At 34.1% G+C, this 15,762-nt stretch overlaps 1 protein-coding gene across 1 annotated transcript; it reads right to left on the reverse strand.

Moving 5' to 3' along the window:
* Positions 1–180: 180 nt before the first annotated feature.
* Positions 181–13,343, reverse strand: LOC111713392 (nuclear factor of activated T-cells 5; the record flags this gene model as incomplete). Its single annotated transcript, XM_023488241.1, is given in 5 exon segments — positions 181–3,814; positions 4,529–5,775; positions 6,141–6,345; positions 8,872–8,925; positions 13,284–13,343. Coding segments are annotated over 4 exon segments (3,672 nt in total). The 3' UTR covers positions 181–1,621.
* Positions 13,344–15,762: the final 2,419 nt, after the last annotated feature.

Below are 15,762 nucleotides of genomic sequence, written 5' to 3' on the forward strand. Positions count from 1 at the left end.
CTGCATTCTCTTGCTTTATTTTTATATTTTTCAATTTTAAAAAAAGAACATGCTAAAACAAATTTATTGTTATGTAAAACAGTGCTAATCCTGTTTTTAACTCACCCTGTACAAACACTTCCTTCTTTATAGATATAACTAAGTGTATTTAATTATCTCCCGACTCCAACCTATATAAAATTATTCTGTTATCTGTATATTTTTATTAAATGTAAACCCGACTAAATAATACAATAATATAAATATCTTTATTAAGCTCGGCTTACTGTTGTACATCAAAACAACGGTTTCAGAACAACATCGGTTTCAAAGTTAAAGGGATTGTAATCTTATTTGTAAGCAACTTCTTATCAAGGAAATTTTTTGTTAATATATATATATTTTTTTCATGGCATTCTTGTTTTTAAGACATGATGGTTAAGAAACGAATTGCCTTTTAATCTTAGTGCCATAATCGATTCACAACATTAACATTATGCGACATTAAAACAAAGGACAAATACATTTTCAGGTTTGGACAGTCGTCTCAATAAGAGTTTATCGAAACAAAATATATGGGGGCCTCATAAATTATATTTCTGAGCAAAAAAACTTAAATTTGTTTTGAAAAAAACTAGTAAATATCTCATAACCATGTTGAGAAAATTCGTCAAGAAAAGGACAACACTATAATAAAATCTGTGTACGACAAAAAATCGAATTATAAGAGAAAAAAAAGACTTAAAATTATTCCTACAATCCCTTTAAACTAAAATTTAGAATCACCAGATTAGAAACATTCCTAGTTTTCTCAAATGAGTTTATTATGACACAATAAAATTAAAACCAACCCTTGAATGACCCGAACGCTACTAAAGCGGGATATTAACTTTACTGTCCCTTAGAAAACCAAATATAAAACAAGTTTTAGCATTTAAATTCAAAGAACTATAAATTTGTAACCTTTTACTTTTTTGGGCAATAAGTTGTAAAAAGCTTTGAACAACTAACTTAAAATAAAAAATAAATCTTCCCTCCTCACAATTTGAATTACAGGCCGACGTTTAAGCATTGTGTCAAGATAAACAAATTAAGAAAAAAAGCATAGTTAAAACATGTTTGAATATTTATATAATTATTCCAATCATATTGGTCCCAATATCTGAATGAATATGTACTAAAAAATTTATGGCAATATCTTGTGAAAAATTTGTCAGTTAAAACTATAAAAGTACAATTGGCCAGTGTGAGTTTCAAATTCATTACATATAAAATGTCAGTTCTGCTAATGTTGAGGGGAACGGAGGGGTGCATTCTGTAAAACTTGTACTTTTCAAATAATAAAATTATCATTTTATTATATTTTTTAGGGTCTACGAGATTATTGAAAATCTACTGTACCCAACAGTCGAAATATGCCTGGATATAAATGGTTAATAATTCTGGACACAAAACGGCCATGTTAATTGAGCTCCGAGTATAATTTGTATAAATTTCATGAAAATGTTCAGACTGGATAGATCATGTAAAGTTGACTAACCTTAGACCTATATACAATTAAATATCAACCAAAGTATCTAGATCTACGGGTAGATTGTCTACTTTAAGGAAAGAGAATGGGTATATCTGGTCCCACTCTAGTCTAGTTCCAGGTCGAAAGCTGGTCAGCCTGCGTGGAGCGCGGAATCCACTCTTGACCCTCCAGTAAACTGGATTTATTGTCCTGGCCTAGGAAATTTGTTTCCATTCGCGCACTTTCAAGATTTTTTTGGGCGTCAATCACAGAAGATGCCTCAGAGAGTAGGGGATCACGTTGGATCTGGGGGTTTGAATCATCGTAAAGTTCCAGCACAGCTTTCACCTCCTTGGGAAATGTAGACGATGCAAACTCAAAATCCATTGTGTCCAACGGTTTCTGCGCTATAGAAGCAGAATCAATGACTATAGTTTGGTCATTGTAACTCTCCTGAAAGTTCATGGACTCTGGACTTGGTTTATTTTGAAACTGGAAGCTAGATGTTGGAGCTGAATTTATCTCCGTGAAATTCGATAATGTTTCCATTTGCTGGGATGGTGTCTCTCGAGTCTTATTGGTTGGATAGGATTGGGAAGAATCCATGAGCAAGACGGCCTCTCCGGGATTACCAGGAAAAGTAGCATGTTCTGCTGTTGGTCTGCTTACTTCTCCACCAGACTGAGGAAACAGACCAGCTCCTTGACTTTGAAAGGTCTCAGAGGGTCTAGATTCATCCATTGAACTCTGAGTAAATTGGTGAGATCCAGCCTGGAAGTTAAACTCTGGAGGATTAGAGATAGCCGAGTATGAAGAAGATGGAAACTGTACTGAGGATTGTGGAGTAGGATAGGGAGAGGCTTGTGATGATTGAGCTGAAGAGAAGTGCTCCGACTGCTGAGGGGAGTAAGCTGGAGGTTGTAATACTGAGAACAGCTGTTGTCTATGAGAGAGAGTAAACCTGGTAGTTGAAGAAGACGTCTGAAACTCTTGACCCCGTTTAGGAGCTGCAAACCGTTGGACTGAGCTATCACTACCTCCAAACATGTGTTTTGAGGATATGAACTGTCCAACCGGGGATTGCAAATGCTGGCTAGACATCTGAGAACTAGTTAACTGGTCTGAGTTGGCAAATTTTTCTGAGTTCTCAGGTGGCCTGTTATTAAGGTTACCAAGGTCAGGTAAGATTGTTGCAATCATTTTCTGATCAGTACAAATTTCTTTTTCAGGTTCTGATGGCAAAATCAAATTTTCTGGAAAACTTGAACTTTGAGGTGGGTCTGACGACTGAGAGGAACTAGGGTTGGATACAGGCATCCCTAAAACACTTTCCACCTGCGACATGTTTGTGTTGGAACTTATTTCAAAGAAATTTTTGTTCTCTGCAGTAGTTGGATTTGTCCAGCCCATTCCAGTACTCTTCATCTTTTCTTGGTTCCAATCCATGGTGTCACTGATTGCAGATGCTTCAGCTTCAGCTCTCTTCTCTTCAATTACAGTTTGAAGGGCATCATTAAATTCATTATTCCACTTCTGTTCTCTTATATTCTCAGCCAATAAGTTTGAAGCCTGTTCCACAGCTGAGTAGTTTACTTGCTCCTGTTCATTGGAGAAGTTTCGCTTTCTGTTCAAGGATAGCACAGATACAGGAACAGAGGATAAAGATCCGTTGGGTGAAAAGTTTTGATTTTGAGTCTCTCTCAGCCCAATTTCGGAGATATTTCTTGATTCCACTGTTTCATTAGAGGGCGGAGAGCCACCATTAAGCAGGGTATTGTTGATTGTGTCCATCACATTTTGAAAATGTTTCTTGTTTTCGAGAATACTTCTTGGCAAGCTGATAGAAATGGTAGCTTTATCCTCGTCCGTTCCTTCACTGAGAGCTACGTTTTCTTGAACCTTCAGTGGTGCACACTCCTGAGGCTTTTCATCCAGTGGGGATGGGACTAACAAAGGGTCAACACTCCAGGAATTCCTCGAAAATGTATTGATTCCACTTTTTCCTTGGGAGGGTTGAATTTTGAAACCACTGAAGCTCACTGATGTTCCACTTGCATTTGCTACAGGAGTGCTGAAGGAAAATACATTTGAAAAATCACTGGTTAAACTACTAGAATGATCGCCATGACTATTACGGGATGTTTCGTCAATGATCAATCCTTCAGATTTCAAGGAATCATCATCTTCAATAGAGAATGATCTTTTAGTAATTAAAGGTTTAGGGAAGCGAGGTCTGGAGAGAAGGAGAACGGATGTAGGTTGAGGTTGACCCTTCTCTAGGCTGGAAGCCGAGTTTGAGGAATTCCAAGGTAACATAGGTGCCTAGATTCAGGGGTCTTACAAATTAATAAACTCATCCCACTCATTCGTCCAACAGCTTTTTTCAGTTAAGTTCATTAAGTTTAATTAATTCCTGTCTTTGATTTAAGCATTGTTGCCAAAACATACTGAAAAAAGTGCTATATAACATGTCTAGAGGTTTGTACAGGGTGTTCTAACAAACATGGGCATTGAGGGACAAATTCGATATCGTATTTTTAAACACTTCTTTCATTTAGTTTAGGGGGATACATACTGAGAAGCTATAATTCCTTGGATTTTCAATGATTACAATTTGTTAGTTTATGTTTTGACTGCATCATACAGTTGTTCTTAGTACACATGAAAACAAACATAATAAACAAATCCGTCTTCATTTTTTATCTTGCAAAGAGATTAAAGGCACATCATCGCAGCCTTTAACCGTTTTCATAAAATAAACTCTAGCAGACATAATTAAATTATTGATTTTGAAGTCAGGTAATACAATGGTAATTCTATGCAAAGACGATTTCGAATTTGTCAATCAATTTCCATGTTTATTGGAACACCCTTAGGTTTTTCCTTAAACATATTTTAAAATATAAACATTATTGCACAATGGATATACTGCTTTATGAAAAGGATATAACAATTTTTTAGAAAAGGGAAATATCGTAAACACGGGGTACAGTTAAGATAAGTTAAAAGTTTATGAAATATATTTAAGACCCCTGCCTGAGAGAAGTTTGTATACATAGCAGTATTGTTAGCTAAGGGCATGTGTGACTCAAACAATGTGTCTTCATTCACTAAATGAGGTCTGGAGATAGATTTTGAACGCGGAACCGACCTAGCACGGCGCAATGCTGATCTTCCACTATAATCAAGCCTGGACTTCTTATTGTTATGATCATAAATAGGTTCAAGGATAGTTGGCCTGGTTACTGATTCTGCCTGATCATTTAGCCTCAGCATATTTATAGAACCTGACTTTGCAAACTGTTCATTGATCGCAACAGCAGGAGCAGATACACCTTTAAGCAGATTTAACTCTTTCCCTTTCACTTCAGTCTTGGGTAGAGGTGTATAGGTGAAGGACATAGAATCAGATAACTTATCTCCACACTTAATAAACAAACTCACTTCAGCAGCTGTGTCAGCTTCTTGATTGACAAAAGGAGGAATCTTTGTAATAAGATGAGATTGTTGAAGAAATTCAGGTTCAGGATCACAGGTATTTGTCCATAATGGTTCCTTTTTACCCGCTACGGAGTAGGAGAAGATCACCTTGGTGTCTTTCAAAAAGTTCTTTCCAATCATCCACAGTTCTCCTCCTCCTGATACTGGAGACGTCAATGTACTTAACCGTAGGATTTCTGGGGTTCCTGGAAGCTGGGTGCAATTGATAACATCAGAGGCAACTTGCAGCACCTCCGTTTCTCCTAGCTGGTTGACTATGGTAGTGCGAAACACAAGCCGACATTTCGTGGATTTTTTCTTTGTCGTTTTCCAAGTTTTGTGCTTCGGGAACCTTGCTTCGACATCAGCAAATCTTTCTTTAAGTATTCCAACACAGTCGCAGACAAGAACCATATCGACACCTGGATCTAAATGCAGGTCTATAACATCAGTTCCTTCAATTTTCTTTTCTGTGCAGGGAAAGGAGTTCTTTCCTGTAACCCGACAGGCCTGATAAAACATGTGAGGAACCACTTTCCCTGTGTCATTACCAATATATATTTCTATAGTTACAGGTGAAGTATATCCTTCCAGCCTAACTGCAGGATGACCCAACCCCTCTCTGTCTTTAATCGCTCCCCGACTACCCTCTGTAAGGTATCGAGCTCGATGTTGAACCTCAGGTTGGACAATAATCGCAAGACGGACACTGCCATCTCTGCTAATATTTCCAAACTGCTGGTACAGAATTCCGCCACTAGATTCAGCCTCATTTTTGATCAATCCAATCTTTTTCCGTTTTCCTGAAAAAAAGACTTGTTTAAACAATCGTAAATCAAAAAGGTGTAAAATTTAGACATTATTTTCAAAATTAGTAACATATTTACAATTAGACATTCATAGGTAGCGGTAGCCAAGATAAAATATGAGTGTTTAACAAAACAATTGAATAATAATTTTTTTTATCAGAAACTAAGTTGTAAAAATTAAAAACTAAAATCTAAAAATCTATTGTGGTTACATTCTACTTCAGAGAATGAGCAAGTAACATTTATTCCCCTTTATTTTATTTCTTACTTTAAAATAATAAACTCACAAAATTCTTTCACAGCCAATAATCATTAAATTTGTTGTTTAAAACTTTGCTTCAATGCTGACAAAATTGAACCTGAATCTGGTCTGAAAGGGCCAAGCCCTGATAATCCATTCTCGTTCTTCTCCAGTCCGCTAGACGGTGTTGAGGGCTGTGTTCTAGAAACTTCCAGTGCTCCAGTGCTGGTTATTCTGGATGCACCCATTGACCTGATCCCAATCTCTCCAACAGTTCTCACTAAAGGTCGTCCATGCCGATTTGAACCATGCTCCGACTCATACTAAACAAACAGACATTAACACTTTTCTTATCCTAGCAGGGGCTGTATAAGCGACCCCACATGCTCGATTAAGTGGGGTAACTTTTAAACCTTAGTCCCAGCTAAAAATTATGAAAACATTCGTTTCTATAGAAGTATCTTGCGGATTTAGGAATTTGTCAGAACTCATCACTTTTCAAGAAAGAAATATGACGATATCTGACTCCCTCATTGTTGCCTAGATAAGGGTTTAAACATGCCACTGTGTGGGAGTCACTTACCATTATATTGAAAGTTCCTTTTCAGAAGAAGTACATGAATAATTGAGCAAATAACAAATATCATAATAATCTTTTAAAAACTTGGCATTATCGTGAAGGGGAACGAGTGAGGGAGCGGAACCCCAGGACGCCATGAGCCTTCGCCATGCAGACACGAGCCTCCCAGATTTGCTAGGTAGACCGAGTCTCCCCCTTGCAGTAAGAGCTTCCGCTATGCAGTAAAGGAGACTCCGCTAAAAAGCACAGCTTCCTTATGACTCTTTGTTTTAACATGTAATAAAGAATTATTTTTCATTTTTTCAACATAGCGGCACAAGAATTTTATTCAAGATTAATGTTGTTTATTGATTGTCATGATTTGTAACTTATATTGACTCATAAACTGATTTATAATATTTATGTTTTACAATAAAACATTTCTTACGCAGTAATATTAAGATTATTTGTTAATGTCAAATTTTTGATTACCTTAATCTGATAGAAGCTAAAAAAAAGGTGTCGCTTAAATCAAAGATTATAAATATCAAATAAAGTTACTTTCGGAATTTTTTCTCTCAATGTTTTACTTTTTGCGTAAAAAATGTTTTGAGTTTTTTAAACCATTTTAATAGTCATAATTAGTCACTTTTTATAATAATTGATTAATACTTCTGATCTTTGATAAGCTTTTTATGCCAGTATTTCGAAAAAAATACAAAAATTCCATAATACATGTAAAAACCAAGAGTTTTAAGGAAACTATTTTGTGTAGGGGAGGCTCGTTTACAGTATAGTGGAGGCTTTTACTGTGTGGCGGAGACATGGTCTGCCTAGCAAATATGGAAGGCTCGTACCTGCATAGCGGAGGCTCATGGCGTCTGGGGGTTCCCTCCCTCGCCGAGTAGGGGTGCTTAGGAGATTTTTTCTCTTTAATAAAAATAACTAGTTCAAACCAGAATAAAGAATCAAACCTTTCCCAAAAATTTCCCAAGAAAAAATATATCAAACTTAACTTGGAAAATGGATATCTTTTAACCTTAGGAAGTGAATAGAGAAATATACCGAATGACAAATTAGTATTTTGCATTAAGTCATGTGTACGCACACAGGATTGTATGTTGAAATAAATGGTTAACAACTGCATGGTAAATTACAAAGGTGTTTTACTTTCAGCTGTAAAGCTTGATTTTTAGGTTAGAGACAGAAAACTTTACTTGAATTTTGATAAGAAAAAATTCGATTTTTGAAGAAACAATTTCAATTTTTGAAAAAAAAATCCGACTTTTTTAGCCTTTGTTTATCCCAGGGTATCCATGGGTTTCCTTAAAAATTTCAGATAATTTGATCCAGGCATTTGGCCACCTATAGCTATGACAATTATATTTATGTTTATGAGCCAAGAGCCAAGAGCTAGCTTTATTATATAGATTATGCACAATAAAAAACATCTTCAAAAGTTCATGTGCACTGTACAGAGCTGTCAATTCTTAATCATGGATTCATTCAGTAATGTTGTATTATTCAACTATTGTGTATTTACCCCTGAAAACCCCTGATTTAAAAATGCTAAATTATTTTTATTTTTTTGACAAATCCTTTTAACTAGTCATGCTGATGAGTATTCAAGTTTTCTATTAGAATACTCGTCTTCATTAATTAGTGACAATTGCAAGATTGATTAAAGGATAATAGTTTTAACAATAAATTTAAAATTAAAGGGACTGTCCGCGTTATTATGGCAAGTACTGTAAAATATAACTTCAACCCATTTTTTAAAATCTTGAGATATAGACAAATCATTACCTTCTACAATTTATTTTACTGTTTACTGATTTTTCAGGAATAAAATCATTTTAGGTGTGAAACTTAAAAAAAAAAACTAAAACTGCAGCTTGAAGATAACTCTAAATTTTTTTCTCTCGATTTCTTAAAAATCATTTACAATTTTTGTGTGCTGAAATATTGTTTATTTATCTATATCTATACATATCTTGGCCCAAAATTTTTTGAGGACGCATTCCAACTTGGGCGGTTTAAGGCATAACAGAATTTTATAAAAATCATTTAAATAATGTATGTATTTATAAATTTTGACTATTAAATTCAATAAAATCTGTAGGTTAACAGTGTTAAGTAAAAATATTTGCAGATATACTAGGAAATAAAAATTAGAATTACTTCTTGGAAATTTATTTAAAATTAAAAAAATAATGTCAGTTAAATGCAATAATATTTATTATTCATATTTATAATAGTACTTTTTTGGTGACAACTGTACAAAACTAACCTTCGGAGTGGATAGATCTTGCTCCATAGAAACAAATAGAAGTGTTCAGCAATCCTTAACAATCCACCGTTAGTATTTTTTTTAACAAAATACAGTTAAGTATCTAAAAAGTAGCAGCTTTCTAGATTGAATCAATACTCAAGGATGAAATAATTAATTATCTTCTCAGATATGATTTATTAAATTAATCGCAACATGGGTTTCTTCCAAACAAATAGTGCACGACAAATCTCCTGGTTTTTCTTGAAATAATGACTAAAGCTATTGATGAAGGAATCCCCGTGAATATAATCTACTTAGATTTTAGTAAGGCGTTTAACAAGGTACCACATAAGAGACTTATTGAAAGTTAAATCCTTAAGAATAACTGGCAACATTTTAAGATGGGTTGAGTCTTGGCTCACCAACAGGAAGCAACGAACAGTGTTGAATGGTGCCTTTTCTGGCTAGGTAGATGTAGAAAGTGGGGTTCCCCAGGGTTCTGTACTAGGGCCCCTCCTCTTTGTTAAATTCATTAATAATATTGACAGTTGCGCTTACAAGATAGATATTTTACTAAAATTCGCTGACGACACAAAGTTACGACATAAAACTAGAAATATTGAAGATTGTCTTAAAACACAAGAATGCCTTGAGTAATGGATTGATTGGACCAACACATGGAATATGAGCTTTAATACCTCGAAATGTAAAGTACTGCGTGCTGGTAGAAACAATTTAAATCATGTTTATACTAGGAATGGAATTCCATTAGAAGTTACCACTGTGGAACGTGACATTGGTGTACAAATTTCATCCAATCTAAAGCCATTTACCCAATGCACTGAAGCTGCTAGAAGGGCGGGGGCAATACTGACCAAAATATCTAAAGCTTTTCTCTACAGGGTTTGCGGTGCCAGCTTTGTCACCGCTGAACTAGGTTTGAGATCACTAGAAGATCGTAGAAAACGCATTGATCTGGTTCAAACATTTCAAAATTGTCCAAGGAATTGACAAAATCAATTCGTCCCTACTGTTTATTCCCTGTAGACAAACATGACCTGAGACTGACTAGAAATACGGCCTACAGTAAAACATGGTTGAACAAAGATCCAGGACCGACATAAAGAATCATTAATCTGTAACAGAACAGTCTCACTATGCCACTATTTTCCTGAAAGACTCTCTAAATTTAAATATATACAAAGCTGCACTGGAAAAACTATTAAACCACTGTCACAGGTGAGGGAGGGAAGACAATCTCCTCCGCACAGCTTCCGAAAATCATTTTACCTATTTGCGGCAGTGCGCGTCCCCAGAGGGCTTCTTAACCTCCCCCAAACAGTCTTCCGAGAGTAATTTTCCATTTATAATCGTTGATTTCTACTAAGGGGACTAATTCGAATGATTATTGAAGCACGTTTGTCCATTTATAGTATCCTTAACATTTGCATAATATTTTTTTTTACAATTAAAGATCAGGGAGAAACTAGCTTTTATTTAAAGATTTTTTTTTCTCAACAAATCTTGGAAAAGCTGGGGCGTTTGTTAGGAATAGCTTTTACTAATAAGTAGAAAAACAAAAAATGTAGTTCATAAAATGTAGATTCTGAAAAGCATTGCATTTTCTTTCTAGTTATTGAGATATTTTAAGAAAACAAAACGAAATGATTTTAAAACTATTGGGGCCTTTATTTTCACAAGTGCTTCAGATTTGAAATACTTAAGATCGAAAGATAATTACATTTGCATTAATTTGAGCGTTGCTCAAAAATTGCCTTTTATTGTTGTTTAATGCATTATTTTGCAGGAAAACTAAATTAATATAAAAACTCCAGTTTTTCGTGTGCACACAGGTGGAAGTTGCAAGTTGCAAGTGCGCCAGTCAGAAACCCCGACCAATCAGAGACGCAAATTATACAAATGGGAGGGAGTGTGAACTGAAACGGGAAATGAACAAAATCTTCAAAGTTTTGGTTTTTCCAGTCCAAACTTTGATTGTAAAAAATAAATAAAAAGTAGAAATTGACGATTGTAAATGGAAGATCATTCCCGGAAGACTGTTTGGAGGAGGTTCGGAAATAATGGGGACGAGCTAATAGGTAAAATGAGGTTCGGAAGCTGTGCGGGGGAGGTTACCTTCCCTCCCTCGTCAGGTTCAGTGTTCGAGAACGAACCGAGATGTATCCCTGTATGAACTAACACTGTTCCGAGGGGACTCCAAAAGAAACCTGTCCCATGGAACCAAAGAGTCTCATGTGGTCTGCAACTAAAGTAAACAAGTAAAACCCCCCCCCCCTCTACCCATTTACCCCTTCTGCTCGGGAGAAATACGGGTTCAGAGCTTATCAAAAACAAAAAAGAGGAAAGCTGATTTCCCGCGTTCAATTTTCTGTCTTGTTTCATTTACACAATGTTGTGATGAAAACTTAGTTCATGTGCAATATTGAAAAATTTGTAGAAAATTAATTGTTGTTGAAGAAAATCTCATAATAATGATGATATTAGAATCTCAGCAAACAAAATTAACAATGCCAAACCATACCATCAATGAGTTATTAAAATAACAGCAGAGGAGTTACGATCAGTCGGCGTAGAACAGGATCTCTCTATCTTGTAACTCTACGCCGACTGTGTGTAACTTCTTTAGGCTTCTGCCTAAGGTTTTTGTGAACGAAAAACCCCCTAAATCTGAAAAAGACGACATCTAGTATCCTACATGTTGCATACCACAGTGGTATTAGACATAGAGGGGGCATTGCAAGAAAAAAGCAGATAGCCACTAAACTCTGTACAAACCATCCAGGGGATTATATTACTTAGAATTAAAAATTGAATCATTAAGAACCATCTGATGTTGAATATAGGCAAAGATATCCTAAGTGGGGCAATGCCCTCAAGGCCTTTCAGTTTTAATAAGCCAGTGCCCGAATCTAATGAATCAAAAATCCCAAAAACCCGTTTCAATTGAGCGCCGGTTTAAATCTTGAAACATTGAATACAATTTTAAGTGGAACAAATCATATTTGAGCCGCGGCTCAAATTCTTTAAATTCGGCCTCTGATGAATTAACTTGAAGAAACTGTCACTGATTCTTTTTCATCTTAAATATGAAGAGAAATATTAATTTAATATTAATTATATTTTGTTTTCTCGGGAAGAACGAGTTTTGTTGCATCAATAAAAAGTTGTCTATCATCGACCTTAAAGGGACTGTAAAGGAAAAATGAAAGGGGGTATGGTCTGAAACCTGAGAATATCATAGTACTCTTTAAACCTTCATCTGAATTAAAATGAACAAGTAACTTTTAAGGAGATACCACAATTTAAAATCAACTTTAAATAAACTGAAATCTTTTAGAACCAAAAAAATGTTCAATAGCATGCAGATTGTGATTAACATCTAACTTTTGCTTTTCAAAATAAAATGATCACTTTTTATTGACAAAGTGTTACTTACAAAACTAATCTGCTTTAAAAACTGCTTCTTTTTGATAAAGCTGTATTTGTTTAGAAATACATTCATCAGTTAAATAATTTTTTCTATAAAAAATATTCATATTCTGTAATTAACAGCTTGTGATTAATATTTTTTTATAATCAACTCTGAATAAACCTAAGATTAGTGAAGTTGTAAAGATAAATAATTACATTAACATCCGAACTTCGAGGTTTTGTCTGTGATAACATTATTAACGATACAAAACTTACAACCTCTGGGTTTTTAATCGAACTCAGGAGTAATTTTTCTCAAAATCATTTCCCTACCCGGCCCCCTCATTTTTTAGTTGGGGCAAACATAGTTTGTTCGCTGAATTTGAGAAAATGATATATTTTAGTGTGTAAAGGGGGGGGGGGGTAATAACAACAACAAAAACAATTTTTAATTAATTCTTGAAAATATATCCCTAGACAAACTTCTCCGACCCCCTAAGGCCTTTACGTCGAAGTGCAGTACAGACAGAGGATTTTAAAGGATGTAAAGGAAGGTGTTTATATCAAATAATCTTCAAAGAAATATTAGTTTACCAACCAAATCTAACTTTATCCACCATATAATGTTTCGTAAACGCTCTGTTTAAAGGGACTGTAAACGTAATTTACCCTTCAAGACAAATATGACAATGCCTGATTCACAACGGTACCCTTTAAAAGCTATGCCTGATCAAGTTTGTTTTATTTATCAATGTTTACAATTTCGAAAACTGATTAATTTCAATTTTGACATCTACTAATACAAGAAAACATATGGGAAATATCAGAATTTTAAACTTTAAACACAGAAAAACGACAATATCTTCAACATAATTGATCAGATAAAGGTTTCAGGTGTATCGTTGTGACTTGGGCATTGCAATCTTTGAATGGAGGTTCACTTGAAATTACACTAACTTTCCCTTTAAGCACAATTAGAAAATTAATAAAGTTTTTACCTTGTCCATTAATGTTTATATTTCTAAATGGATTTCATCAGTGGACTCTGTCTAGATTATCTAAAATAATAAATCTTTATATAAAAGCCGTCATTCTAATGTAAATAATATTTAATCATTCCTTTTTACAGAGATTTTGAGAAGAACAAGAAATAATTTCTTATACGCGATCATAGAAATGTATTTTCATTTTTCTGTGTAATCAAAATTAGAGGAGCAACTAGGTCATGGGAATCATTTCTTAATAGTTGATCGTCTCCTAATGTCTAGTCTATAGATAGTTATGAAAATTGATTTGTTTTCTGTTCGTTTTTATCCAATGTACGTCAAAACAGCAAAATTGATCGGGCCCATGATATTTTTGGGCCTTCAAAAAATACATTTGAAAACAGTCAGCATTTACAATTTTTTTTTCAGAAAAGATTCTATCTAAAATTTTTGTAAAAATTCAACTAAGAAAAGAGAAAAATATGCGACGGTGTTATGTTTACAATGTACAATTGGAAATGTTTAAACATAAATGAACCTATCAGAAGCTCGAAGAGGGGCCAAGAAATATATGTTTAAAAGAGCAAATATAACATTGAATTGTAGAAAAGTTTCTTTGCGCCTTATCTCCTGATTTCTCTTTGAAGTGCTTTAATATAAAATTATCAAATAATTAACCCCTCTGACTTGCAACAAAAACAATCTTACACGTACTTTGATATTTATAAACAATGAGAGGGATAACAGATTTATTAGAAAATATGTGCTAATCGTATAATTTTGTCAAGTAACCGTTTTAAAATTCATGTAAATCCCCCCCCCCCCCCCTGAAATAAAGTAACGGGACTTAATAAGAATTCATATTTATTTATTTATTTGTTTAATACAATTCATCTATGCTTATGGAGTTTAATTTTCGTTTCATTTCTATTTATCTAGATTTATCTATTTAATAAAACAAGACATTCGTACATATATATGTTGCCTATAGCCGGCCAAACAGCTGGACCGAATGGGCTGAAACTTTTCGTGGACACTCATGGGTGGCCGGAGGGTGTTATAGGTTAAACAAATCGAAATATTTTTTTTCCACATTTTTTTATTTTCAAAATTTTTTTTTCCACGGGCAACTCCGGGCCCTTCAGCTAGTTATCTATATAATTAAACAAGACATTCGTATATTTGTTCCCTATAGCCGGCCAAACGGCTGGACCGAATGGGCTGAAATTTTTTGTGGACACTCATGACTAGCATGGGTGACACAAATTAAAATTTTTTTATATTCCACAGGGAACGCCGGGCACTTCAGCTAGTAAAAAATATATAAATAATAAAAAAAGCTGAACTTACTACTCTTTATTTGTAAAAATATAATATTTAGAAGAAAATGTCTTCAAGAAATACTATACAACGAATATGGGGGATTGGGGGGGGATTACAAAATTACAATTTCTTTACAACATTTTAATACTTCTCCAAAGAATTAATCAATTTTCCTCCAACAAGTTTAAATTTCAGCGAAAGGAGTCTTTGTCGTAGACTCTGATTTGCTAATTTCAATATCTTTACAACCCAGAGTCCTAGATATTTCAAACTATGAACTCTATTAAAACAAATAATCTAAATTTAAAATACCAATTCTTTTACCGTCAGGTTGGAAAGATATAGGGATTAGAAAATTTGAGTTTGTGGCAAAGATTCGGTTCCTTTGTTATAAAAAATACCATGCAAAAAATGCTTGCTAATAAACATACCTTAATGACAGTAAAACATCCCTGTAGAATCCATAAGAAATGAAAATATCAAACAAAAAATAAATGGTTTCATAAAGAAAACATGATTGATTTAGAAAACCTCTGTCTCTCTCATTCCATTTTGTTGATAACAGAAATAATGATAATAAATAATGAATTTTGTTATTTTCATTTGTGTCCAATCGATCCTAACATTTTTATTGATTCATCAACCAATCAAGTTATAATTGGATTTACGTAATATCATTAATAATAATAATCTCTTACTCTTAGATTTTTCAGTATTCCAATTTGACCTGATCTATATAGAATTAGTATTTAATAATTGAATAATAATATTTAATAATTAAATAATCATATTTAGTAACAAAACAATTATAATTATATTCAATAATTAAAACATTAAATTTAATAATTTAATACGATCTGAAACCCTCTCATTGGAGAGTTCAAACTACATTGAACTTTGTCCATTCAACCGGTCTTACGACCGTCATGTACGGAGGCATTAAAAAATCCTTTAAAAGGTAGAAAAAAAAAGAGGGGGCATTAGGCGCCTCCTAATCAAGTTATTCAATAGTTTTTGAAAATTCATCTTTGTATGTATGTAACAAATCTAGATGCTAATACTCTAACGATTAGTTTACTCAAAGTCTAATGAGATCATATTTAACTAAATCTCTAGCCAAATCTTAAGGCTCTCTATCTCTAGCCAACACTCAAGGCTCTGTATACGT

Source organism: Eurytemora carolleeae, unplaced genomic scaffold, assembly GCF_000591075.1.
Source record: "Eurytemora carolleeae unplaced genomic scaffold, Eaff_2.0 scaffold1418, whole genome shotgun sequence".
NCBI lineage: Eukaryota > Metazoa > Arthropoda > Copepoda > Calanoida > Temoridae > Eurytemora > Eurytemora carolleeae.